The sequence below is a fragment of the Microcaecilia unicolor genome, chromosome 4, assembly GCF_901765095.1.
Source record: "Microcaecilia unicolor chromosome 4, aMicUni1.1, whole genome shotgun sequence".
In the NCBI taxonomy this organism is placed as follows: Eukaryota; Metazoa; Chordata; class Amphibia; order Gymnophiona; family Siphonopidae; genus Microcaecilia; species Microcaecilia unicolor.
The window spans coordinates 239,211,774-239,239,413 of NC_044034.1; the positions used below are offsets into that span (position 1 = coordinate 239,211,774).

General features: G+C 43.1%; 2 protein-coding genes across 3 annotated transcripts in view; one reads left to right on the top strand and one right to left on the bottom strand.

Annotated features, from left to right (window-relative positions):
* Positions 1 to 27,640, bottom strand: part of UBAC2 (UBA domain containing 2) — a 482,592-nt gene that overhangs the window by 349,844 nt on the left and 105,108 nt on the right. The window lies entirely within an intron of this gene.
* Positions 5,250 to 27,575, top strand: GPR18 (G protein-coupled receptor 18). Of its 2 annotated transcripts, none has more exons than XM_030201352.1 (2): positions 5,250 to 5,340; positions 26,153 to 27,574. In XM_030201352.1, the coding sequence occupies exon 2, from the start codon at positions 26,175 to 26,177 to the stop codon at positions 27,171 to 27,173; it is 999 nt and encodes a 332-aa protein (XP_030057212.1). In that variant the 5' UTR covers positions 5,250 to 5,340; positions 26,153 to 26,174; the 3' UTR covers positions 27,174 to 27,574. The 2 variants fall into 2 exon arrangements, with proteins under 2 accessions (XP_030057212.1, XP_030057213.1); XM_030201353.1 differs by having other exon boundaries at positions 5,257 to 5,318; positions 26,153 to 27,575.

Sequence of the window (27,640 nt, forward strand, 5' to 3'; positions counted from 1 at the left end):
TGCAGCCTGGAACAGAACAGAAATGGGCCTAGGAGGATGGAGTTGGATTCTAAACCCCGAACAGATTCTGCAGCACCGACTGCCCAAACCGACTGTCGCATCGGGCATCCTGCTGAAGGCAGTAGTGAGATGTGAATGTGTGGACTGATGACCGCATTGCAGCCTTGCAAATCTCTTCAATAGAGGCTGACTTCAAGTAAGCCACTGACGCAGACATGGCTCTGACATTATGAGCCGTGACATGGCCCTCTAGGGTCAGCCCAGCTTGGGCATAAGTACAGGATATGCAATCTGCTAGCCAATTAGAGATTGTGCGTTTTCTGATGGCGACTCCCTTCCTGTTGAGATCAAAAGAAACAAACAATTGTAGGGCTTTGTCCACTCCACGTAAAAGGCCAATGCTCTCTTACAGTCCAAGGTGTTCAACTTGCCTTCACCAGGGCGGGTATGAGGACGGGGAAAAAATGTTGGCAAGACAATTGACTGGTTCAGATGGAACTCCGACACCACCTTCGGCAAGAACTTAGGGTGAGTGCGGAGGACTACTCTGTTATGATGAAACTTGATATAAGGTGTATGCACTACCAAGGCTTGAAGCTCACTGACTCTACGAGCTGAAGTAACAGCCACCAAGAAAATGACCTTCCAGGTCAAGTACTTCAGATGACAGGAATTCAGTGGCTCAAAAGGACTTTCATCAGCTGGGTGAGAACGACGATGAAATCCAAAGACACTGGTGGAGGTTTGACAGGGGGCTTTGACGAAAGCAAACCTCTCATAAAGCGAAGTACTAAAGGCTGTACAGAGATAGGTTTATTTTTATTTATTTATTTTTATTTGTAGCATTTGTATCCCACATTTTCCCACCAATTTGCAGGCTCAATGTGGCTTACATTAACCTCCCAGGCCATTTAAATGGAAATCTAAAAACATACCCTCTACACGTTGATGATAAGCACCAATCGCACTAAGGTGAACTCTTACGGAGTTGGTCTTGAGACCAGACTCTGATAAGTGTAGAAGGTATTCAAGCAGGGTCTGTGTAGGACAAGAAAAAAGATCTAGGCCTTGCTGTCACCCCAGACGGCAAACCTCCTCCATTTGAAAGAATAACACTTTTTCGTGGAATCTTTCCCGGAAGCAAGCAAGACTCGGGAGACACCTTCTGAAAGACCCCAGGAGGCAATTTCTAAGCTCTCAACATCCAGGCCGTGAGAGCCAGAGACTGGAGGTTGGGATGCAGAAGAGACTCCTCGTTCTGGGTGATGAGGGCCGGAAAACACTCCAATCTCCACGGTTCTTCGGAGGACAACTCGAGAAGAAGAGGGAACCAGATCTGACGGGGCCACAAGGGCGCAATCAGAATCATGGTTCCACGGTCTTGCTTCAGTTTCAGCAAAGTCTTCCCTACTAGAGGTATAGGAGGATACGCATACAGAAGGTCTGTCCCTCAATATAGGTGAAAGGCATCTGTCGCTAGTCTGTCGTGGGCCTGAAGTCTGGAACAGAACTGAGGAACCTTGTGATTGATCTGAGTGGCAAAAAGATCCACCAAGGGGTGCCCCATGCCCAGAAGATCTTGCGGACTAAGCCCATGTTCAGTGACCATTTGTGAGGTTGCATTATCCTGCTCAACCTGTCGTCCAGACTGTTGTTTACGCCTGCCAGATAAATGGCTTGGAGAAACATGCCATGACGGCGAGCCCAAAGCCACATCTGGACGGCTTCCTGACACAGAGGGCGAGATCCGGTGCCCCCCTGCTTGTTGGTGTAATATATGGCAACCTGATTATCTGTCTGAATTAGAATGATTTGGTTGGACAGCCGATCTCTGAAAGCCTTGAGAGTATTCCAGATCTCTCGTAATTCCAGGAGGTTGATCTGAAGATCCTTTTCCTGAAAGGACCAAGCTCCTTGAATGTGAAGTGCATCTACATGAGGTCCCCACCCTAGCAGGGATGCATCCATCATCAGCACTTTTTGTGGCTGAGGAATTTGGAATGGACGTCCCAAGGTCACTGCAAAAGTTGGTGGAGAGATGGATCACATCCTGTAGATCCCCTGTGGCCTGGCACCACTGGGAAGCTAGGGTCCATTGAGCTGATCTCATATGTAGGCGTGCCATGGGAGTTACATGAACTGTGGAAGCCATGTGTCCTAAGAGTCCCAACATCTGCCGAGCTGTGATCTGTTGAGACACTCGAGCCAAGGACACTAGGGCCAGGAGATTGTCTGCCCTTGTCTGGGGAAGATAAGCTCGAGACGTCCGTGTGTCCAACAGAGATCCAATGAACTCCAATTTCTGAACCGGGACAAGGTGGGACTTGGGATAATTGATTACGAACCCCAGTAGCTCCAGCACTCGAATAGTCATCCGCATGGACTGTAGAGCGCCTGCCTCCGAGGTGCTCTTCACCAGCCAATCGTCGAGATAAGGGAAGACATGCACTCCCAGTCTGCATAGCGATGCTGCGACAACTGCCAGGCACTTTGTGAAGACCCTGGGCGCAGATGCGAGGCCAAAGGGCAGTACACAGTACTGAAAGTGCCGAGTTCCCAACCAAAATCGAAGATACTTCCTGTGAGCTGGGAGTATCGATATGTGTGCATAGGCATCCTTCAAGTCCAGAGAGCATAGCCAATCATTTTCTTGAATCATGGGAAGAAGGGTGCCCATGGAAACCATCCTGAACTTTTTTCAGACTAGGAATTTGTTCAGGGCCCTTAGGTCTAGGATGGGACACATCCCCCATGTTTTCTTTTGCACAAAGAAGTACCTGGAATAGAATCCCAGCCCTTCTTCCCCTGGTGGAACGGGTTCGACCGCATTGGCCTTTAGAAGGGCGGAGAGTTCCTCTGCAAGTACCTGCTTTTGCTGGGAGCTGAAGGACTGAGCCCCCGGTGGACAATTTGGAGGCATGGATTCCAGATTGAGAGTGTATCCTAACCGGACTATTTGAAGAACCCACCTGTTGGAGGTTATAAGAGGCCACCATTGGTGAAAAAATATCAACCTCCCTCCGACGGCAAGTATGTTTGGGTCTTGACTGCGAGCATAGCGGCCTGATACGTCTTTCTCCCAAAAGAATCCAAGGTCCTAGACTCTCTGCCTGGGGGCACTGAGGCATAGTCTCTAGTACTCTTGGCTCTTCTGAGAGCAGAGTCCACCACCATGGAATCGTGAGGTAGTTGGGCCTTCACCATTACTGGCTCTCCATGGACTCTGTACTGGGACTCAGCTTTTTGGGGGACCACTGGATTAGATAGAGGGAACGACCAGTTTTGCATAAGAACTTCCCTGAGTGTGTTATGCAAGGGGGCCGTTGCAACCTCTGTGGGTGGAGAAGGATAGTCCAAGACCTCGAGCATCTCGGCCCTGGGCTCATCCACAACCTCCATAGGGAAGGGAATATCCTTAGACATTTCCCGAACAGAGGAGGAAAAAGAAAGACTCTCAGGGGGAGACATCCTTCTTTCAATTGGCGGAGTAGGATCAGAGGGGACACCATAGGACTCTTCTTCAGAAAAGTATCTGGGATCTTCCTCTTCCTACCACAAGCACTCATCATTGGTATCGGACAAAAGCTAAGAGTAGCCCGAACCTGAGCCTGTCTCGACGTCGAGGAACGACGACCTCGAGGGGGATGTCAAGAAGTCGACCCTGCCTGGATTGCGGCGAACCTTCCTCTGCCGACGTTGAGGGAGAATCGACCCGGGTGGCGGCCGACGCCGCAAGCGGCACCGAGGACAGGGACCTCACCACAGGCGAAGGCCCAGATGCTGCTTCCACAGTTGATGCAGAAGGCGCAAGCACCCCTGGCACCAAAGCAGACTGGCACAGCAATCCTTCCAGAAGCTCTGGAAGAAGGGCCCTGATGCGCTCGTCGAGAGCCTCCATCGGAAAAGGCTGCGGGGCTGGTGCAGGAGCCGGTGGCAGAATCTGAGGGGGCTCGAGAGCAGGTACCAAGCTGCCAGACAACTGACCCATCGGCACCTCCTGTATAGAGGGTAAGCGGTCTTCCCGGCGCCGATGCTTCTCGGGTGCCAAATCCCTCGGCTCCCCGGAGCTCTTGGTACCGCAAATGGAAGGAGAACGATGACGGTACTTCTTAGCCTTCGCTCGACGCCCGTCATTGAGACTCCTCGGTATCAAAGAGGAGGACGTGGAATCCTCACGCCTCCTCGGGGCCGGGTCCGACGAAGGTCGGTCCCGGGGGGCCTGCATAGCAGTAGGCTCAAGTTAGGTGGAGACTACTCGATGCCTCGGTGCTCCCAGCGCGATGTGGTCATCTGGCAGCCATTACCTGCACTCTTGAAGTCGATGCTTCCCTCGACACCAACGTCGCCGACCTAGGTACCAATGTCGATGCCGACGTCGAAGGACTGAAGCGATCAGCAAAACATTTTTCAGGGTGAGCCTCCCGAGACACTTGGGTCCGCTTTTTCATTAGACAGCACAGCTTACAAGCAGCTAGCAAATGATCGGGCCCAAGGCACTGGAGACACCACGTGTGGCGGTCGGTACCCGAGATGGTCCGGTTGCAGCGAGTACAACGCTTGAAGCCGCTGGGAGTCCTCGATGATATGGACGGAAAAACGGTGGCTGTGAAATTAAAGGCATCGATCGTGCCAATTAAAAAGGCACAAAAAAGGAAAAGAAAAACCGGTTGAGCCTAAAAGCCGGCCGCGATGAAATAAGAAGGAAACTTAAACACGTGTAAAAAAAAACCTAAGAAGATAAGGAGAAAAACAAACTTTTTTTTTTAAATATTTGAGATACAGGACAAAAACGAGGAAGGAAAAAGAGAAGCGGTAAACGCTATATGAAGTCTCCTGGGTGAAAAATGAGCACAGTTGAAAAACGTGTCACTCAAGCCGCGGATAAAAATAGAACTGAGGAGGGCACGCTCGCGTTGCGGGCGGGAAGCCGTTCATGCATGCGCGGTGTGTTCTGCCCGCGCGACGGAGAGTTCTTTATTTGCTATACAAAATTTTGCCGGTCTGCTGGGCCGTTGCGGACGACGACCCAATCGTGAGAACAAGCAGCCTGCTTGTCCTCGGAGAATTGCTCATACTTGATAAGTGAACAAAGTCCTATTGCAAACCCTGTGAATATAACTACACGTTTTTAAAAGGTTTTCTCTCTTCTGACAGACAGCCCAGATCTAAATGACGTACTTTCATTTCCTGCCCATACTACAGCAAAGAAAAAAAAAAAAAAAAGAGTCTTCTATTTTAGTACAGTGAAGACATGGCCCTGGAAGGAAGTCACAATCTCCATCAGATCTGAGGTTACAAAACGTTTACGATTGTCCGAGGTAACTTTATTATGTGAGCAAGGTAAGGAATGATTGATTCATTATCTTCATACTGAGTCATTGACTGACTTTACTTTGTAAATCCATGAATTTTAATATTACTGAATTTTGGAGACTGGGACTACACATTAAAGTATACTACACTAAGAAAATTATCAGTAGAAACTTTAAAATGCCAGCTTCATAAGTCTTTGGTATTTAAAATACAAATGAAAATACTGTTTAACATGTAAATAAAGTCTAACATGTAAATAAAGTCTAAGTCTGCATGAAAACTGCTATGTTACTACAAATTCTTTTTCAGCTCAGGCAGTAAATACCAACATAAAATCGAGCTTCGTATATGTACTAGTACTATCTTCAGAGAGAAATATTTGGGATAGCAACAGGGGGACAAGCTAGGTATACAAGGAGGGGGAGGGGGCAAGCCAAACTGATATTTCCACACATTGCCTTCACTCCTACAGCATGCTCCTCACCCCTCATTAAACGAAAATGTCCCTCTATGCAATAAAGAAACCCCTGGCCAGTTTGAACCGACCAGTACAACTACTATTACAATTATTTAATAATATAATTCAATCAATTCTTTCACATGGGAGTGAAATCTGGGGTCTATACAAGATGAAATAGAAGCTGAGGGAATTGTGGTTTTATAAAATTTCCTCTTATAAGTACATATGATGTAATTAGCCATGAAGTTTCATGCAATTTTAGAGTAAGCATGTTTAGGGGAAGAGTTTGGGGGGAGTGCAAGTGCAAGCAGTGTAACAACTTACAGGCATATTTTATAAAATACACCCATCTTTACATGCCATCATTTATACCTGATTCCAAGCAGGCATAAATATTTACACCTTCAATCTAGCTGCTAGCGGAATTTTGCTAATATTTTACATAAGCACCTTCCAACTTACATTACCTTCATTATATATCCTCAGAAATTTCACTAAAAACAGGTACAAAGCAGAGCTAGAACATGAGCCTTTGCAAATCAATAATAAAAAATTACAAAAATAAAACATAAAAAATGATCTCTTCCTTCCCTTTAGTCATTAGGGACTTTTTAAAGAAATACAGAAACAAAGCAAAAGTATTTCAACTAAGGAAGTGAAACACTTTTCACTCTACAAAAAGTTGTATGTAAACTGTACCACAGAAAGGCGGTATATCAAATGCTTTAACCTTACTCTTACCTTACCCTTTACTCTCAATATATGTCTGCTGTATAATGTGAAAAAGAAACAAATAATTCAATTTCTAATCTCTTTTAGAACAAAATATATATACATATTTTTATTTCCTGAAAGATGTTTAGGGAGTCTTTTACATAGCCACGCTAGAGTTTTTAGCTCACAGTAGAAATCAAACAAAATAAAACATGGAAAAGAAAATAAGATGATACCTTTTTTATTGGACATAACTTAATACATTTCTTGATTAGCTTTCGAAGGTTGCCCTTCTTCATCAGATCGGAAAATCCGATCTGACGAAGAAGGGCAACCTTCGAAAGCTAATCAAGAAATGTTTTAAGTTATGTCCAATAAAAAAGGTATCATCTTATTTTCTTTTCCATGTTTTATTTTGTTTGATTTCTATTGATAACCTTAAGAGTGGACTAACACGGCTACCACACTCCTCTAGCTCACAGTAAAAATCAGCTGGCGATAAATGCTGAGACGCCCATTATGAGCGTCTCAACATTTACCACCAGCTAATTTTTACCATAAGCTAAAAACGCCAGCACGGTTTTATAAAATGCTCCCTTAGAGGGAAATTTTTCATTTTGTCATCATGTCCTTCTGAGATATAGTAATGAGTAGTGTCCACTTCAAATTGCTGAGTTGTCAGATCAACTAATTTTTATGCTTTCAGTATGATTTTTTTATGCTTTTTATGTCAGATCAACTAATTTTTATGCTTTCAGTTTCACTGACTTGCCTCAAAAGCGGTCAGAAACAACTTTAGGAATGGCAGTCTTTTAATCAAATTCCCTCTCATTTATAGTACTAGAAATCTATAGAGGCGCAAACATCAGTGTTCAATGTAGTGTAGAAAGTGCAAGATCGAAACAAAAAATATATTTAAAATTTCACAACGCATAGCAGTTTGAGCCTGACTTTATAAAAAAAAAACATTTTTGATCAGTGTTTGTCAACCTTGTGGTTGCCACAGATCAGCTGACTCTAGAGTTGCCAGCTGGCTATTATTTGGCCTTCCTAATCAGTTCTCATAAATATGTCAGCCAGCAGGACAGAAAGCCAGCCAATATAAGTGTTGGTTTTCTTCCAACTGGGACTCCCCAACTCCATAGGTTTCCCTGCTTCGGCTTCCAATGATCCATTCCATCCTCATTCAGCACTTGTAACCTAGTTTGGCTGCTGCTTCCAACTTCTATTCTCCACATGATTGAAATATTTACTATTTGAATTGTGCAGGAAACGTGATTAAAAATAGCTGATGTTTGAACCACACAGGGCTCCATAGATACACAGCCCTGCAGTTCAAATAGTGGCTGTTACAGACACATAGCTGTAGAAGGAAGGAGGTACCAGACTCACCACAGCAGTAGTTAAAAACAGCAACCAAATTAGGATACAGGTGCTGGGTTTGTGGACTTGAAGGAGAAATATTTAGAGATTTAACTGGGGGGGGGGGGGGGTGGTGGCAAGGACTGTGGGGATAGCAAAGGATGGAACATGGAGACTTGAGAGGAAGATGGGACTCGAATGGAGAAGAAAGCAAGGACTTGGGGAGAAGGGGATGGCAGCAAGAACAGGGACTCGGGGTCTGAAGGGCTGAAACCAAAGGAAGAACAGGAACTCAGTGATTTGGGGAGAAAGTAGGGCCATGAAAGTAGAAGAATTCAGAGACTGTGTGGAAACTTGTAGGGACCTGGAGACCTGCAACTGGATAGATGTGAGTGCGAGATGGATGTAAGAAAAGGGGGAAGAAGGGTAAGGAAGCGTTGAGGTTACAAGTGCAAATGGACTGGAGAATTGGAGAGAGATTGAGGCAGTGAAAAGGGATGGATCTCTGAAAGGAATCAGGGCTGGAGATTTGGTGACAGAGGGGTAATGGAAAGCTGGGTAGATGCTAAGAAAAAAAACAAAAAGATGGAGGCCAGGGAGGGAATGAGTTACAAGGAAGGAGCAGGGGCTGGTGAAGGGATTAGAAATAGAGAAAGGTAGATGAGGGCTGAGAAAGTATTACAGAAAATGGAAATGGGGACCAAGGAGTATGAGAAAGATAAAGGGTGATCAGCACTAGGAAAGGATTTAGAGTGGGAGATCTAAAGGGATAAATATGAGAGAGGTGAAAAGGAGGAGACTGAAGGCTGAAGGGTGAGAGATGAGAAAACATCTAGATATTAGTGGATAAAGATATAAAGAAGAGAGGAAAGGAGGGAATGAAAGAACATCTAAATATGAGTGAATAAAGAGACAAAGAAGAGAGAAATGGAGGGAAAAGATGAAGGAAGAAGAGAAAAGGGACCAACACAATCAGAAAAACAAATTTCAGAGCCAACATAGGTAGAAAACAAAAATTATATATATTTCCAATTTTTAAGGATTGGATTGTGTCAGCTTGGGGATCGGTTCTTCTATTTTTATATTTTGCAAAGTACAGGAAGAAAAACTTTTCTGTTTCTGTTCTTCTGGTACTGAATTTCTCAATCTGGCATTTTAGGGTTTCTGTTTCAATTTTTGTCTACATGTTTCCCTGCCTAATTTGTGGTCCCTTGTGTATTCTGACAGCATGTAGTTCCAATCCCAGAAATCCCAAGTAACATAGCACTGTTTCTACAAACTTCATCTAATAGATCCATTCGCTCATTAATTTATTCTCCAGCTCTTACTATATGAATACATTCTTTGATTATCAGTCAATTGGATTATTGCAATTCTTTGTATATGGGCATAAGGGTAAAAGATCGCCAAAGATTACAATTTATTCAAAATACAGCTATAAAACTTAATGGATTCAAAACATTTGACCAAGTTACACCTTATCTTAGAAACAGCCAACTGGCTGCCCATTACTCATTGGGTTGTATAAATTGTTGTTACTAGTATTTAAAATTTGCATTTCTGAGAAACCCTTCTATCTTGCATGATACTTAGTACCATATACCCCACCTAGAGCTCGATTCATGCAGCTTCTTCAACTCAATATACCATCTGCAGAGAGATCCACCATGAACACATTAGGCAAATGATTTTTTCAGTACAGGCCCTGAAATTCTGGAACTCTCTGCCAAACTTTTTGAGACATTCCCAATCTCTTGATCAGTTTAAAACTGATCTCAAAACATTTCTTTTCCAAGATACCTATCCAGCTAATCCAAAATCCCATAATCTTGAAGCTCAGTAAGACTGCTGTAGGACTGGAAGGCAGGATAGAAAACCTTTTGGTTTTCCCTTGTCCCTTACTTTACTATCATAAAATAGTGTTCTCCCCTCTTCCCTAACATGTATGATATGTTTTGTCTGGAATTGTCTACCTCTTTAAATTTAGACCATTTTCTATTAAATCTTAGATTGTACACCGCCTAGATGGAATTTCCTATGGGCTGAATAGAAAATTTTAGTAAACTTGAAACTTCAATAGGAGAACTATTGGTGTTCAGGGGCTTGATGTAGTGTTTCCATTTTCTTCTTTTCATAGTTGAGGATACTGTAGTTTGAATCTTGAGAGTTAATGCAGATTTAGTACGATGTCTGCTATATAGCTTTTGAGCAGGGTTGGGTTTTTTTTTTACTTCACTATGAGATCCTTTTACTATAGGAATATAATAAGCATCTTATAATTTAGCACATGCTACATCTCTCAGCGTGCCTTAGTAAAAGGATCCCTAAGTGTCTATTAGTGGAATGCAAGCAAAATGTTGTTCCTGAGATGATACTACAATTTATGTATTTTGTTTGATGAGTTGAAAAGGGAAACATACTACCTCCATTGTTAAGAAACACGGAGTGTGCATTTCAGAACTGGATGTGCAGGGTTTACAATGACAGTCTGTCCAATCCTGTATAGACTACAGATTTCACTCCAACACAGAAAATTTTGTTGAATAATGCTATGAAATAATTTTGCCTGCCTACTGAAGAAACAGGACTAGGGAAGGGCAGAGGATATAGCAAGAAATGTGGCAGGTGGCGGGTTCTTCGATTTCAAAAAGTTGGCAAACCTTCCTGACTAGCTTCCTGAACTGGCACGAAAAGTTAGCTACAGTAAGTGTATGGGCCATGGCTGCTGTTTGTCAGTTGTTCATTACTTGACCTAAGGTCACCAACCTCATCCAGGCAGTCACTCCATTTTATTAACCCCACATTAGTCTCAACCACCCACCTCCTTACTGCAGCTCTTAGTGCCCCATCCCTTCTCATACTAAATTAATGACACTAAAAATATGCTCTAATACTGTCCTCCCCATCAAAAATAATTAAACTCAATCACATTGAACATTGCTAGTGCCCATAAATCTTCCAGGACCACCCCAACTTCACACAGACAGTGCCACTGAATATCCCCTCCTGAACTGCTCAGCGCAATTTAACAAGGCTGTAGCCTCTCCTGCTCAGTTAAATCATTTTGAATACTGGGACCTAAGTACCTTAAATTTTTAAAGTTTTTTTTAAACACTATATAATACATATTTATTTATTTATTTATGCATTCTTGTATTCCACTGTTATCCAAAACAGGTTTTGATTCAAAGTGGTTTACAATTTACAGTTAGGTGAAAATTACAATTATTGCTTACAGTTAGAAAGTAGAAAGGACATTGCTATCTTGTAGAAAGAATGTTGATAGTTTATGTAATTGGCTTTGGAGATTTTGAGGTAGGTTTTCAGGTCTTTTCTGGGTGTAAGTTAGCTGTAGAATTTTTTAAAGAGGTAGATTTTCAGTTCTTTTCTGAATTGAAGATAATTGGTGATTCCTCTTGTGACCTTTCGTATTGAGTTCCACCACTTGGAGGAGTAGATAGCCACTGGTTTCTGGACCTGCATTTCTTGGGGATAGTTCAATCACATCTAGTATGTATTCAGCAGACATGCCAAATAGTATCTTGTAAATGAGGGTGATAGCTTTAAAGATTAATCTTGCCTTGATTGGTAGCCACTGTAGTATTTTGAGCAGTGGAGTAGCCCTTTTATATTTCGACTTCTTGAATATCAGTCTTGCTGTCGTGTCTTGGACTGTTTGAAGCTATTTTAATGTGTTTTCCTTGCACCCTACGTATACTGCGTTGCAGTAGTCTAGTTTGGATAGTATTAACGATGGGAAAATTAGGTTCTTACCGTGATAATTTTCTTTCCTTTAGTCATAGCAGATGCAGCCATTACAGATGGGTTGTGTCCATCAACCAGCAGAGGAAGATAGAGAGCACACTTTTTTCAGTGCCTCATACCAGCTTGCTCCACTGCCTCTCTTCAGTATTTGAAGCTTCCAAAGCAGTATGGCAAACCGCAATGGGAATAACATAAGCTTTCCTCACAGCGAACGATGGCCCTACAACGAAGGGCATTAACTCAGAATGGAGGGAATGAAACATCCTCCCGGAGGGCATAAACTCATCCTCCACTGAGACATAACTGGAGGGAATAAACTCATCCTCCCGTAGGGAATAAACTCATCCTCCCAAACATGAAACTGGAGGGAATTAAGTCACCCTCCTTTAATTGAACAAGAAACCTGAAGACTGTTTTCCGACTTTCTCCCAAGGACGGAATCTCCAGGAAAAACGAACAGAACCTGAAATAGATTTACAGCAGATAGCATCAGACAGGGAGGGATCATGGCTGCATCTGCTATGACTAAAGGAAAGAAAATTATCACAGTAAGAACCTAATTTTCCCTTCCTTCTCATCAAGCAGATGCAGCCATTACAGATGGGATGTATCAAAGCAATCCCTAGATAGGGTGGGAACAAGCCACACCACGCGCCAGCACTTGCGCTCCAAAATGTGCGCCCCTCCTGGCAGCCACATCCAGCCTGTAATGTCGGGCAAAAGAGAGCTTAGAAGCCCATGTTGCTGCACTACAAATCTCTTGAAGAGAGAGTGCTCCAGTTTCAGCCCAAGAGGAGGAAATTCCTCTAGTGGAATGCGCCTTAAAGGCATCAGGCGGAGGCTGACCAGCAAGCAAATAAGCTGAAAAGATAGATCCTTTAAGCCAGCGGGCAATAGTGGCTTTAGACGCTGGAGACCCTCTGCGAGGACCTGATCGCAAAACAAACAGATGAGCAGAGGTCCTGAAAGAGTTAGTAACTCGCAGATACTGCAGCAGAGTCCTGCACACGTCCAACAGGTGCAATTGCCCAAAAGATTCTGGAAACTCCTCCTCGACAAAGGAGGGCAAGAAAATAGGTTGGTTTAGGTGAAACGCTGAAACCACCTTAGGCAAGAAGGAAGGCACGGTCCGAACCGTGACCCTGGACTCTGAAAACTGCAGAAAAGGGTCTCTACAGGACAGCGCCTGGAGCTCTGACACCCATCTCGCCGAAGTAATGGTCACTAACAAGACGGCCTTCAGTGTCAAATCTTTCTTTGAAGCACGCCGAAGCGGTTCAAAGGGAGCACCCTGAAGGGCCCTCAGCACTAGCCCCAGGTTCCAAGCTGGACAAGGTGCACGCACGGGAGGACGGAGCCAAAGCACCCCTCTAAGAACCCGTGCCACATCTGGATGAGCAGCTAAAGACATGCCTTCAACCTTGCCACGCAGGGAGGCCAATGCTGCCACTTGCACCCGCAGGGAATTATAGGCTAAGCCTTTTTGTACACCATCCTGCAAAAAGTCCAGAATCGGCGAGACAGGAGCCCACAGGGGTGTGATCTCTCTGGAAGCACACCAGACTTCACACTGGCGCCAAATCCTGGCATAAGCCACGGAAGTGGAACGCTTGCGGGCTTGCAGGAGAGTGGTAATTACTTTATTGGAATAGCCTCTGCCTCTCAATTGCGCCCTCTCAATCGCCAGGCCATAAGACCAAATCGGCCGGCGTCCTCCATGGTCACCGGACCCTGTGACAACAGGTTGGGAACCAGAGGTAACTGAAGGGGATCATCTACGAGCATCTGTCGGAAGTCCGCATACCAAGGCCTCCTGGGCCAATCCGGGGCGACGAGAACCACTTCTGGATGCAACCGAATCCGCAGGAGCACGCGCCCTACCAAGGGCCACGGAGGGAACACATACAGTAGGCCCGGAGGCCAGGGTTGAGCCAAGGCATCCAATCCCGCCGCGCGAGGATCTCTCCGTCTGCTGAAGAAGCACGGGACTTTGGCATTGGAGCTTGTCGCCATTAGATCCATCACGGGCTTGCCCCACTTGGCACATATCTGCAGGAACACTTCGTCTGCAAGTTCCCACTCCGCTGGATCGATCTGATGCCTGCTTAGATAATCGGCTTGCACGTTGCTCTGACCTGCAATGTGAGCTGCCGACAGAAACTGAAGATGCAGCTCGGCCCATTGGCAAATTTGTTCGGCCTGCGCGGCTAGAGCTCTGCACTGAGTGCCGCCTTGTCGATTTATGTAGGCCACTGCTGTCGTGCTGTCCGACATCACTCTGACAGCCAATCCTTCCAGGGTCACTTGAAAGGAAAGAAGCGCATGAAACACCGCTTTCAACTCTAGGCAGTTGATGGACCACTCCGACTCCTCGGGTGTCCATAGACCCTTGACATGCTTCCAAACAGGAGAAGGCCTTGAAAGGGCAACTTCACCAACCTTTGCTTAGAGGCCATGTCCGCCGCCCAATGCCGTAGCCAAAGAAGACGGCGAGCCGCCACTGCTACTGCCATGTGTTTAACCGAAGCTCTAACAATATCATAAAGGGCGTCAGCAAGAAAGGACAAGGCCGACTCCATCCGCGGAGCCACATCTGAAAAGGGCTCCGCTCCATCACCGGGCTGTTCCACTGCCTGTTGCAACCAAGCCAGGCAGGCTCTAGCAGCATAACAACTGCATGCAGACGCCCGAATAGTGAGACCTGCAATTTCAAATGACCATTTAAGTGCTGATTCCAGTCTATGGTCTTGAATATCCTTCAGGGCAACACCTCCTTCAACAGGGAGGGTAGTTCTCTTTGTCACAGCTGTGACTAGGGCATCCACTTTAGGCATAGCAAAGCGAGCCATATGCTCCTCACTCAGAGGGTATAATTGCCCCATAGCCCTGGAAACTTTCAAAGGTCCCTCGGGGTCAGCCCATTGAGCCGAAATAAGCTCTTGGATGGAGTCATGCAAAGGAAAAGCTCAAGCAGGCTTTTTGGTACTAGCCATCCTAGGATTCACAGAGGAGGCTGTGCCACTGGCAGGGTCCTCAATAGAGAGAGCCTGCAGGGCATCAGAAATAAGCGCTGGCAGCTCATCACGGTGGAAAATCCTCACCGCAGAGGGATCGTCCAGATCCTGAGTCACTTCTGCACCAGACTCTGGCTCCTCAGACCATGAAGGCCTGCCAGAGTCCTCCGAATCCTTGCAGCCCGACCACGGGGGGGGGGGGGGGGGGGGGAAAGGAGGTGCAGCACTCTCTGAAGGGGAATGAGCCCTTCTGCGCTTCATATTCTGCCAATTATCAGGGAATAACGCCTCAGAGGACATACCCAGGCTAGAATCCACCGGGGGGGGGGGGCATTAGAAGAGGCCCGTGCCGAGCTTTATGGGAGAGCTCTTTTAAACATGTATGCTTTATGCATTAATAAGACAAAATCAGGGGAGAAAAATTAACCCTGGGCACCCGGATCTCTGCCGGGGCTAGTAGCTCCCATATCAGCCTCACTCCGAGGCCTCCCCCCGGGCTCAGGACTCTCGGTCTCAGTGGAGGTTGCGCCATGTGGTAAATTCAAAATGGCGCCCGCTGCCAGCTCAGAGCGCGAAGAATCGTCGCTCGCCATGCTCAGGCCGGCTCTAACGTCTGTACAGCACGATTTACAGAGCCCCGCTGCTGATCTGTGCTTGCCACACTTGGAACAGCGCTTTACTGTCTCTGCAGCCATCGCCGAAAACGGCGGTAAAATTCAAAATGGCGGTTCGCGCCAAAATCGCCCCGATCGCGGGCCCACCCTGGAGGAGTCAGAAAACACTCTTACCTCACTGGACCAAGTATCACAGCTCCGGTCCCACAGAAAACGGCAAGGAAAAACCTCTGTTCCAGCGTCTAAGCACCAAAGCGCGACGCAACTTTTTTTTTTTTTAACACTGTGAGGAAAGCAGAGGTAAATAGAACTCCAGAGGCTCAGGTGAGTGGGAAAGGCAGGGAAAGGGCGAACCTATGTGCCTGCATCCACTGTTGGTGGGGAAGGACAGGGAAAGCTAAGCAATGTGTCCACATCCACGGAGGTATGGGTAAGGCAGGGAAAGGGCGAACCTATGTGCCTTTAAAGTGAAGCTGCTATAGCCTCCAACACCCCTGCTAACAACTGGCAAAAGCACAGGAGCAACCTCCAGGCAGATTTTTGATGGAGTTCGAAGAAGCTGCAGCCACTCTACTAGGGGAGATAGAGAATACTGAAGAGAGGCAGTGGAGCAAGCTGGTATGAGGCACTGAAAAAAGTGTGCTCTCTATCTCCCTCTGCTGGTTGATGGACACAACCCATCTGCAATGGCTGCATCTGCTTGATGACAAGGAATGTACCATTATCCGGAATGATTTTCTTTGAAAATAGTCTCTGATCCTTTTTAGTTTCCATAGTATTTTGAAACATTTTGATGTTACTGCTGATACTTCATTGTCCAGTGACAGATGTTTATCGAGAATTATTCCCAGTTTTTTTGTGTTTCAATTTGGTACGCTTGATGGTTGATTGTGAAATTTTGGTACGATGTGGGCTAGATAGAACTAGGAATTTGGTTTTGTCTCTGTTTAGTTTGAAGGTTGTTGCCCAATTTTCCATAAGGCCCATACCTGTTTTGACTTTGTCCGGTATTAATTTATTTTTTTAATTATCTGATTAATGATTATCTTCCAAACACTAAAGTCAAGAATATAACACAGTTAAAGCTGACCTATATAAAAAATATGTATGCATAAAAGCAAACCCTCACAAGAACAATCACATTTCAAGCAGATAATTGTCCATTGAAACGGTTATTAACATTAATCTTCCCAATGTTCCATGTATAACTTCTCATTCATACTAGGTTTTGAATGTTGAATCTACATAGTTATCTTAGTACACCTATAATACTGTATTGTATAACTGGGTTCTTCTAAGCAGACTATTCTCTTTATTATGCATTAATCTCTAATACACATCCTTTACTGTTCATTGTAATCCACGATGAACTCAAGCTTGTTTGGAATAATGTGGAATATAAATGTCGCAAATAAATAAATAAACATACACACAAGATCAGTTATGTTTAAATGCTACATTAAAGCACCAATAGAAAGGAGAAAAGCTGCACTGCTCAAAGGTAAATTACAAAGCAGTGAAATCTATAAAATCAATTCCCCTTTCCTTAACACAATCCGTGACCCCAATCAAATCAATCAACTTATGTGGGAAAAATTAGTGCCCTACTTACGTTTAGGGCAATCCTATAGGGGGTCCTTTTACTAAGCGGCAGTAAAAGGGCCCTGCGCGCGGCAGCACATGTTTTTGCCACATGCAGAGTCCCCTTTTACCACAGCAGGTAAAAAGGTGGAAAAAAGAAATGGTTGTGTGGTAAGTTCACACTTGCAGCACAGCCATTTCAGGGAAAGCACGTACCGCCACCCACTGAGGTGGTGGTAAGGTCTCCAGTGCTAACCTGGCCCAATTACCGCCAGGTAACTTCTGCGGTATAAAATATGGAACAATTTTCCATTGTGCCGGAAATGGCACGTGGTGGGGGACTGTAACTACTGCCGGCACCCACATTGGGCCAGCAGTAGTTCCGGGTTGCCATGCAGCAACCCTTTAGTAAAAGGGCCCATAAGCTGGTACCCAGTGTTGTGCCAAGTACATGCATAAGTTATAGTATGCTAGCACAATTAGCATATTCTATGAACTATGCCCCAAAATTGCTTAACATATACATGCAAGGGTGGTGTACACGCGGACAGAGCATAGATGGACCATGGGTGTTTCACCAAGCGACACACACAACTTACAGAATACTATCAGTTGCGTATGTTGCATAGCGCACTTACACACACTGACTTACACCAGCCATTGACCTGTCATAAGTGAGCACACCTATGATTTGGCATGTCAGCTTTCCATTAATATTCTACAATGGTTTAAGCGCACCCTGAAGCTTTTTATTGAATTGGTACAAATTACGCCCCATTCTGGACCCTACATTCTAGGACGCCAAGTTATAGAATTGTCCCATAAGCATTTTTCCCAATCTCACAAACAGGATCATTAGCTAACATAAGTTAATGGTATAAGCGCACAATTAGGGGGTCTTTTACTAAGCTGTGGTTGCGTTTTTAGCTTACGGTAGAAATCAGCTGGTGATAAATGCCCAGACACCCATAGGAATATACTGGGCATCTCGATGATTACCGCCAGCTGATTTCTACAGTGAGCTAAAAACACTACCATGGCTTAGTAAAAGACCCTCAAAATGGGAGAAAACTATTAGTGAATAGATCCATTAGATTGTAAACTATTCCTGGTCAGGATTCAGCAACTAGGTGTAATTTTATAAAAAACACTTTCCACATTCAAAGCATCTTTTAAATGGTTATTAAAAAAACTGTACATATAGAAGTAAGCACATAAACATTCACTGCCTATTTTACATGACAAATATGCCTTCCAGGAGGAATACAGAATACATGCACATATTTACTCCTGCCCTAGAGCAAGTATAAACCTGATCAAATTAGGCATATTTTTGCATACTTTTATATTATCTCATTATAAAATTACTCCCCCACATGATTTATCTTGCTATGTATAGTGGAAGTATTGTGTATATATAATAAATTATCAACATTGATGGCAACACATTATGGCATTTACAATGCTTTGTGTTAATGCCTAGAGCCTTTTTTTCTTAGTTTTTTTAATTAGTTTATTATGTTTAAATACAATACATAATAAACAAATAAAACAGCAACTATGAGTACAAAACAACATTCCAAGCACATTTTATAAGAAAAGCCATCTCCCCAATAGGGCTACAGCTGCATCCTTTAACTCCAGTAACACCTCATCAAATAAGTTCCAATGTACTTCCTATATCATCAAGGAAGCAGACAACAGTAGCCCCTGAATTCTATATATGGTGCTCAGAATTGCACACACAATTTAATTGAATAATAAGCCAACAGGCATCAATAATTGAGTGCTAGTTATTGCTAATTGGCAATTAAAATTTACGTGCACATTTTTAGGCGCAAGGATTTACACCAGGGTTTAGTTGCTGTATATCGTTGCGTCTAAAGTTAGTCACAGATCCCGGTTCTAAGTGTTATTCTATAAACGGCGCCTAACTTTGAACACTGCTTAGAGAATAGAGCTCACCGCATTTTTAGGGGGCGGTGCCATTTATAGAATTTGGTCCTATATGTCTACCAAGAAATAGAAACAATTATGGCAAAACAGGAACGGATGACATGAGTTCTGTTCTTATACTCCCCAGACAACTTGGTCACTCCTGGAGACACATTTTATTATTATAAATAGTGAAAAGGAACTGTAGAACAGACAAAGGTCTTAAATGAGTCATCCATAAAGAGAAATGCATAGTTCATTAGCTTGTAACACTATATGATACAATGAAACTAGCTAATGATTTCAAAAGATTTCTGTATTTTTTAAATTACACTTTCAAAATCATTGCCATATCCTAATAGAGCAGTGAAAGAAGAACCAGGGAAAGCAGAGTTCAAATTCCCTTGTGCACTGGCACTCCTTGTGACTTTGAGCAGGTCAGTATCTCACATTGCCTTGGGTAATCACTTAGCTTGTAAGCTCTTTGGGGGAAGGGGGCTTATGATACCTAAATACTAATAATGCTGTGAGTTATTTTGAGCATTATTTAGAAAGATGGGCTAATAATTAAAAATATATATTCTAAGTTTCATTATTTGTTATATTGCCCATTGGGTTCCACCTGAGCAGTTTATAATAGTTAAATACAAGAAAAAAGTTAAAGGAACTCCATTTGTATAGGATAGCTATAGGGAGAGTTTAAAGGCAGAGTTAGAGATGTGCCTTCCAGGCTCCCCATCCATAGCAGCAGCAGCCCGGGTTTGAGCCCAACAGGGCACTGAAAGGATTACAGAAATGCATCTTCACATAGGAAAGTTTTTTATATTGGATTCAAAGGAATACCAATTATTCTGCTGGCCACAAACACCCATGACAGTGTTTTGAGAGAAATAGTACAGGACTTCATTAACTATAAAATGAGGTTAATTACCTGTATAGTAGATGCTGTCCAAAAAGACAGCAACACTTGAATCCTTACACATGGGTGATGTCACCTACAGAGCCTGGTGCATGGGAAACAGTAGCCCTGCAATTTTTCCAGAATAATTTTAGCCATCTTACTGTGCATGTGTGCCTGTTCCCTGGTACCTCCTCAGTGCATTACTGCCTAGAGGAATATAACCCTTTGAGGAAGCAAAAGAGTTGTGAGGATTCAGGTCCTGCTGTACTTGGGAAACATCTGCTACAGGGAAATAACTTTGCTTTCTCCAAGGACAAGCAGGACTGTCCATCCTCAAGCATAGGCCTCCCTAGCTACAGGCTGCTTTCTGCATAAAAAAGGGGTGAAACACCACATGAATTGGTGTTGAAGAAGACAAGCACCAATATTTTTGGTGACAACAGGCTTTTTTTTTTTTTGGAAGGCAAGTTGAAACTGATAGAAAAGAGCTTAGGGGGTTGGAGTTGGATTATAAACCCTAATAGATTATGAGGACTTTCTAGCCAAACTTAAGTGTCACGTCGGGAGTCATGATCTAGGAAATAGTGGGACGTGAATATATGAAGTCCCTGTCTCTGCTCTGCAAATCTCTTCTGTAGAGGCCAACTTCAAGTGGGCTACCAACACAACCATAGCTCTGACATTATGAGCTGTGACATGACTCAGAGTCAGCCCAGCCTGTGCATAAGTGAAGAAAATGCATACCACAGGCCAACTGAGAAGTATACACTTGCTGATGGCAGCTCCCATCCTGTTTGAGTCAAAAGAAACAAAAAGCTAGATGGGCTTTAGTCTGCTACAGACAGAAGGTCAAGGCTCTCTTGTAGTCCAAAGTGTGCAGGGTGCTTTCACTTTTATATGTATGCAGTTTAGGAAAAAAAAAAGGTTGGAAGGACTATTGACTGATTAAGGTGGAATTATGACACAACTTTAGGCAGGAACTTCAGATGGGTGCATAAACCACTCTATTATTTAAAAACTTTGTATCAATTGGATCAGTTACTAGTGCCCGGAGCTCATTAATCCTGTGTACTGAAGTAACTGCCATCAAACATAAGACCTTCCAAGTCAAGTACTTCAAGTGGCAGATATCTAGTACCTCACAAGGAGCTTTCATTAGCTGAAAAAGAACATTCAGGTTCCATGACTCTTGGAGGGACCTGATGAGAAGTTTCATAAACAGCAATCCCCACATAAAGCAAACAACTAAAGGCTGTGGGAAGATGATGATTTGCTCCAATTGAACTAGGTGAACTCTTACCAAGCTGGTCTTGAGACCCACCTGTGACAGATGTAGAATATATTCAAGCAGTTTTTGCTGTACAGCAGCTGAAGGGATTTATGGCAGACCTCTTCTATTTAAAACCATATGCCCTCTTAGTGGAATCCTTTCTGGCAGCTAGCAAGACCTGAGACACACTGTCAAGCAAGTTCAGAGACAACAATGTTAACCTCTCAATACCCAAGCCATAAGGGGAAAGGGAATTGGAACTTGATATACCGCCTTTCTGTGTTTTTTGCAACTACATTATAAGCGGTTTACATAGTATATACAGGTACTTATTTGTGCCTGGGGCAATGGAGGGTTAAGTGACTTGCCCAGAATCACAAGGAGCTGCAATGGGAATCAAACCCAGTTCCCCAGGATCAAAGTCCGCTGCACTAACCACTAGCCTACCCCTCCACTCCAGGGTTAGGGACTCTATGTTGGGGAAATAGTGTGATCTGCTCTTGCATCATCAGTGTTGGAAAACACTTCCATCTCATACGACATCTGATGGAAAGATACAAAAGAAATGGGAACCACATCTATCTCTGTTTATAAGACAGTTCCCCAATCTTGCTTGAGCTTTAGAATGGTGTTTACTATGAATCGTACTGGAGGATATACATACGAAAGACCCTCTCCCCAATGTAAGAGGAAGACATCCAATGCTAGCGTTCTGTGCAACTCTCTCGTGGAGAAAAACTAAGGAACCTGCTTGATTAAGCGGCAAAAAGATCTATCAAGTGGGTGCCCCACTCCTGAAAGATCCTGTGGAAAACAACATTGTCCAACATTCACTTGTGGGTTCACAGGACACAACAATTTATCCACAAGGACTTTGTCCCTGCCTGCCAGATACAGGCTCTGAAGCACACCCCAGGAGAAATGGCCAGTTTCCACATTCTGATAGTTTCCTAACACAAGAGGTATGACTCCATCCCTCCCCGCTTGTTTATGTAATATAGGGCCACCTCATTGTCCCTCTGAAACAAGATGACCATTTTGGATGGCTTGGTGACATTTAATCATGCAACACTTAATCATATGATATCTCTCTATATAAAAGGCAACCCCAACGTTCTGAAGCCTCCACGGAAGTTGAGGCACCCGAGATATCCGGTGTGCCCTGGAGTGTCTGCACCGCCCTCGCGTCAAAACGTCATGACGTCGAGGGCGGAGCTATAACACTCGGAGGGCCGAAACGCGAGGCGAACGCGAACCCCAAACAACGCAAATGGGACGGAGGGAGGGTCTGCACCGCCCTCGCGTCAAAACGTCATGACGTCGAGGGCGGAACTATAACATTCAGAGGGCCAAAACGCGAGGCGAACGCCAACCCCCAACAAGGCAAGTAGTTCGGAGGGACGAAGGGAGGGGGCCCCTTGCTAGCGCCCGTTTCACTGCGCTCAGAAACGGGCATTTTTTCCTAGTTTTATAATAAACAGCCAACCTTCCCAATGTACATCAAATTGAAATCAAAGAGCTTTAACATTTCTACCCCCCAGTCCAACCTCATCCCCACCCTCCTTCTACTATATAGTTAACAACTTGAGTACTGGGAAGCCTGAGATATTCCAATGACAAAAAAAATGCAATCAACATGAAAAGAGTTACCAATGTACAGCTTTCCCAGTCAACATTTTCCGTTAAAATGACACCTCCCAAACTACCTTCCCCCCAACCTAAGCAGAATATATCCAACTACAATACTGCATCCCAACTTCCCCCCCCCCAAAAAAAAAAATAAGACCAAACCTAAGAGCCCCCCAATCATATGATATTTTATTATATGAATATAACAGTTAATCACAAAATTGCATGAAAGCAATTAAAATCAGTTAAGTGTTACATCTTAGTATGATGCAACATTTTGACACTACATGGACATTTAATCACTGAAATGCTAGATTAACCATAATAATTAATCACAGTATTGTATGAAATAATTAAAATCAATAAGTGTTACATCTTAGTATTAAATGAGTTTGAAGAGAAACAAGCGTATGTCGTCTACTTTATTAGAAGTTGTGGCTATTTGCATGGATCTTTCCTATTTGAAATGGAATTCTTTTCCTTTTTTGACTAGTCTGTACACTGCTTTGACCTGCCCGTCAGATAAGGTGGCATAGAAAGTGTGAATAAACCATAAACTAAACTATTAAAAAATTGCATGTAAATGCAATAAAACTTCCACAGCTGAGTAAAGCTGGACTGTATTCATGGCATGCTGCTTTAGATCAGAATATTTTTAGATCCAGTTATCTGTGAATCAGCAATGCCCTGTAGAAGGTGGCTTTTTGTGCTTAAATGTCCTGCTTGAATCCAGTAAGGAAGCTCCAAATTGTTAGGTGATGGCATTGAAACAGGAACTGCAAACCAAAATGCCAGTCTTCAACTGTATTTGTTGTCTGTGCTAGGTCTTCGATAGCTGAATCATTATGGCTGTATGTTTCAATCACACCCTCAACCAGCATGACATCCTCCTCGTACAAAATGTGGTCAGAATAGGACAAAAGTTCCAGCACTTTCTCATGCTCTGGCTCTGGCATGTTTTTATCCAGAAGGTCGAATGACTCAGCCATATCATCAAGAGGCACCATTGCAAGGGCAGGCAGGGAACAAACAGCAAAACAAATTCATCACTCATTTCATAATCACCTTTCATTTCAAGCTCCTGAACCTTCCATAGAATGCTTTCACACAGGTAAAAGTAACAGCCCAAAGCCACAGCATTTGGATATGCTTGCTAAATGCAGATCTTGCTGCTGCTGCTGCTTAAAAATCAAGTAACACAGTAAATGATGGCAGATAAAGACCCGCATGGTCCATTCGGTCTGCCCAACAAGGTGGCCAGAGCCTCACCCGCCAAGTAAGATTCATTTGAAACATGTATAGCTAAAAGAACAATGACAGACAGACTTTGAATGTACCATCAGCTATTCATAGTTTCATTCTAGCCAAACTATCAAACTAGTTCATTACAGACAATTATCATCAAACGGTCTTCACTTACTATTACTACATTTCTGTAGTGCTACTGAACATATGCAGCACTGTACCCAAAATATGTACGAGACAGTACCTGCCTGACAAAGCTTACAATCTATTCAAAATAGACAAAACAGGAGAAATTAGAGATTAAAGAGTAATTTAAAAGCATCTGGGCCAGAATCGAACAGAATCATATTCGCAAACTGCTCTGGAATGAAAAATGAAGTATCACTAGGTATAAGTGGTAAGTCCAAACTTCTGATTCTCTATCTGCATGGCAAGTTCTTTGCAAAGTTCTTTTCAAAGATGGACATTTTGGTAAAGCCATCAAAACATCATTGCTCAGGCTAACAGAGACAGCGACAACAGCAATAGATAAATCAGTTATTTTATCTTTCATAGCAGCAACAACTTGATGAGCAGTGCTACCACATGATTACACTTGTGATTGTGTTCTGTGTCTGTTGGACCAATTTTGTCGCCTCAAGTCTTCAGCCGAACTTAGCATTTGCAGCTCTGGTAAAGTCAACACAGCCACTGAATCTCGTCATTTATATAATCAGTGTTTTACATATTTGAAATTTTTGTAACAACAATTTGTTTCCCTTTTGATGATTTGCCAAAACACTTTACAATCCATCATCTATATCAAAAAGAATATGATTTAGAAGTGCAGTGCTTTACTAATGTTTTTAGAAGCATTCATCACTAGCAGATTACATATGATGTGATACGTCACATGATAAATGTCACAGTGATTGTCATGATTAAGCATCCAAGCACTGTGTTGGACAACTGAAAGCCTTTCAAGCATTCCGAATAGATCTTAGCTCTAGGAAGGTTATCTGATGAAATCTTTCCTGAGCAAACCATACACCCTTGGTTTTAAGCCCACCTAGATGATGTCCCTAGCCCAGTTTGGATGCATCTGTCATTAGAGTGATGTTGAAATACCTCAGCCTCCACCTGATATCCTGCATTACTCTCCTTCTGCACTGATGAAGATGAGGTTGAATATTTCCTCTTCTTCAGGTAGGAAATGTACAATGACTGCTCTCGATAGACTCTAGCAATGCTCAATGTTGAGGGTGACCAAGGCACTCTCAATATGTATGCATTCCCTGAATCCAATGCAGCTCCTGGGCCCACAGAAACCGATATTTCCAAAGCCAATGTTGATGGACTGGTCATATCGCTAAAAATCTTTTCCCTCTGCTTTTCTCTACTACAGTTCTCTCTCGTTGATATCTGTGAAAAAAAGAATAAAATAAGAGGGACCATGTTTGAGTCCCAGGCACTGCAGGCACCATGAGTGGGTATCCATAATGGATATAGTCATACTGTATCGGGAACACCTTTTGAAGCCACTGAGAACATGTCATCCAGAAAAATACTTCCTGCAAAATAAAAATAAAAAAAACTTAATGATGACAAAAATATCCCAGCTGGGTGGTCAAAGCTGAAAAAGAGGCCTAAAGTGAGCTATGTGAAAAAAGAAAGAAGTCGGCAAGAAACCTAAGAAATTAATGGGAGAATGCGGACACCATAAGAGAGCAACTGGACAGGACTTACAAATTTCCTCACAGAAATAAATTCTGAGGCACTGAGGGGACTATGACTTGAAAAATGGTCTGATCAACTCCACAAAAAAAAAGACAGACTGATGAGGTCCTGCATGAGAGCGGCAGGTGGGAACAGACATGCATGTGCGGTGAGATGATTCAAACACTTCTGGAAAAGTTGCTGGGGTACTATTTCACATGCACCAGGCTCTGTCGGTTATGTCACCCATGCATGAGGATTCAGAGTATTGCTTGTCCTTGGAGAAAATGATGTTTTATTTAGCACCTAAAGGTATTTAATATTCTTTACATGGTAAAAGTAACTGTTGAAAGCTACCTACTTGCTGCAAAAGTGAGCATAAGCAATTTCACATTATTGTTTGTAGATCTCATATTAACAAAATTATTGCGTTAATTAGTTTAATAGTGACTATTACAAACTATTTATTCTCCATCCACTAAAAAAGAATCCCCCTTTTCTACAGTAGGCAGGAAGCTTGTACCTGAATAAAGCAGCCACTGCTTCCATCGTCATGCTTATATATCCTACTGCTATTCTATTACATATAGTGTTTATTTTATTTATTCTGTTGTTTAAATCTATGGTTTTAATTCAACATTTTTTTGTTTACAGGGTTTGTGCTTTATAATAAAAGATGGTGGATACTAGTTACAATCAAAGTCGAGTTGCCTGGCTCCATTACTGGCAACCAACAGAATACAGGGTTGCTGCCCTTGTCTTCTACAGCGTTATCGTTGTAATTGGGTTATTTGTTAATGTCACTGCCCTGTGGGTCTTCAGTTGCACCACAAAGAAAAGAACAACTGTAACTGTGTACATGATGAATGTGGCATTTCTTGATCTAGTTTTTATACTTTTTATACCCTTCCACATGGTCTACTACGGAAAACAAATCTGGCCTTTTGGAGATATTTTCTGTCGGATTCTTGGGGCACTCACAGTCTTTTATCCTAGCATTGCCCTATGGCTGCTTGCTTTTATCAGTGCTGATCGATACATGGCTATTGTACAACCTAAGCATGCTAAAGAGCTTAAGAACATCACCAAAGCTGTGGTAGCCTGTGTTGGTATTTGGGTAATGACCATAGTGTCCACCACTCCTTTGCTGTTTGCATATGAGGATCCAGACAAAGCTTTCAATTTTACCACCTGCTTCAAAATTTTTGACATCATCCATCTGAAAACCAGTAATGTTTTACACTTAGCTCGTTTGACCTTCTTTTTCTTTATTCCACTCACTATCATGATTGGATGCTACTGTGTCATTGTGTACAGTCTTGTCCGTGGTAAGACTTCCAAGCTAACATCCAAGGTGAAGGAGAAGTCCATAAGAATCATCATTACTCTAATTGTGCAGGTGCTTGTCTGCTTTGTACCTTTTCATGTATGCTTTTTGTGTCTCATGTTGCAAAGTGGACAAAATCATTATAGCCCCTGGGGAGCCTTTACAACCTTTCTCATGAATCTCAGCACCTGTTTGGATGTTATCCTGTACTACATCGTGTCAAAACAATTTCAAGCCAGAGTCATAAGTGTCATACTTTATCGTAATTATCTGCGAAGTGTACGCAGGAAGAGTTTTCGCACAGGCAGTGTACGGTCACTGAGTAACATAAACAGTGAAATGATATAAATCAAGAGAGAGGACTTTACCTGGTAAAAGGATTCTTATTGAGTGCTAATTTGTGCCAGTATGTTTATCATCCATAAGCAAACCTCTCAAAGCATTTTTACAAAGTTCCAAAACTGTTAGCCATTTATATTGCTGGTTTCTTAGAACTGTACACCTTATAATTTCTTACTGAAGGCATGTCTCGAGTTACTTTATGTGAAAATGTGACAATGTTTCCCTTTGGGTTGATGTGTGTTTGAAAAGAAAAGCTGTTAAAAAGGAGCTGTTGATATCCTGATTTTGTATTAACTAGTTGGTACAAGATACGGAATCTACAGTCAAGAAAAAATAAATAAAAAGCTGAAATATTTCAATTTTTTACTTAAGTGTAATCTCTCCTGAAAATCTTGTACTAAAATAATGTAGACGATAGAAAAAATTAGTCAGAAATTCAAAAATTATTTAATTCATGGTGGATGTTCAGTCCA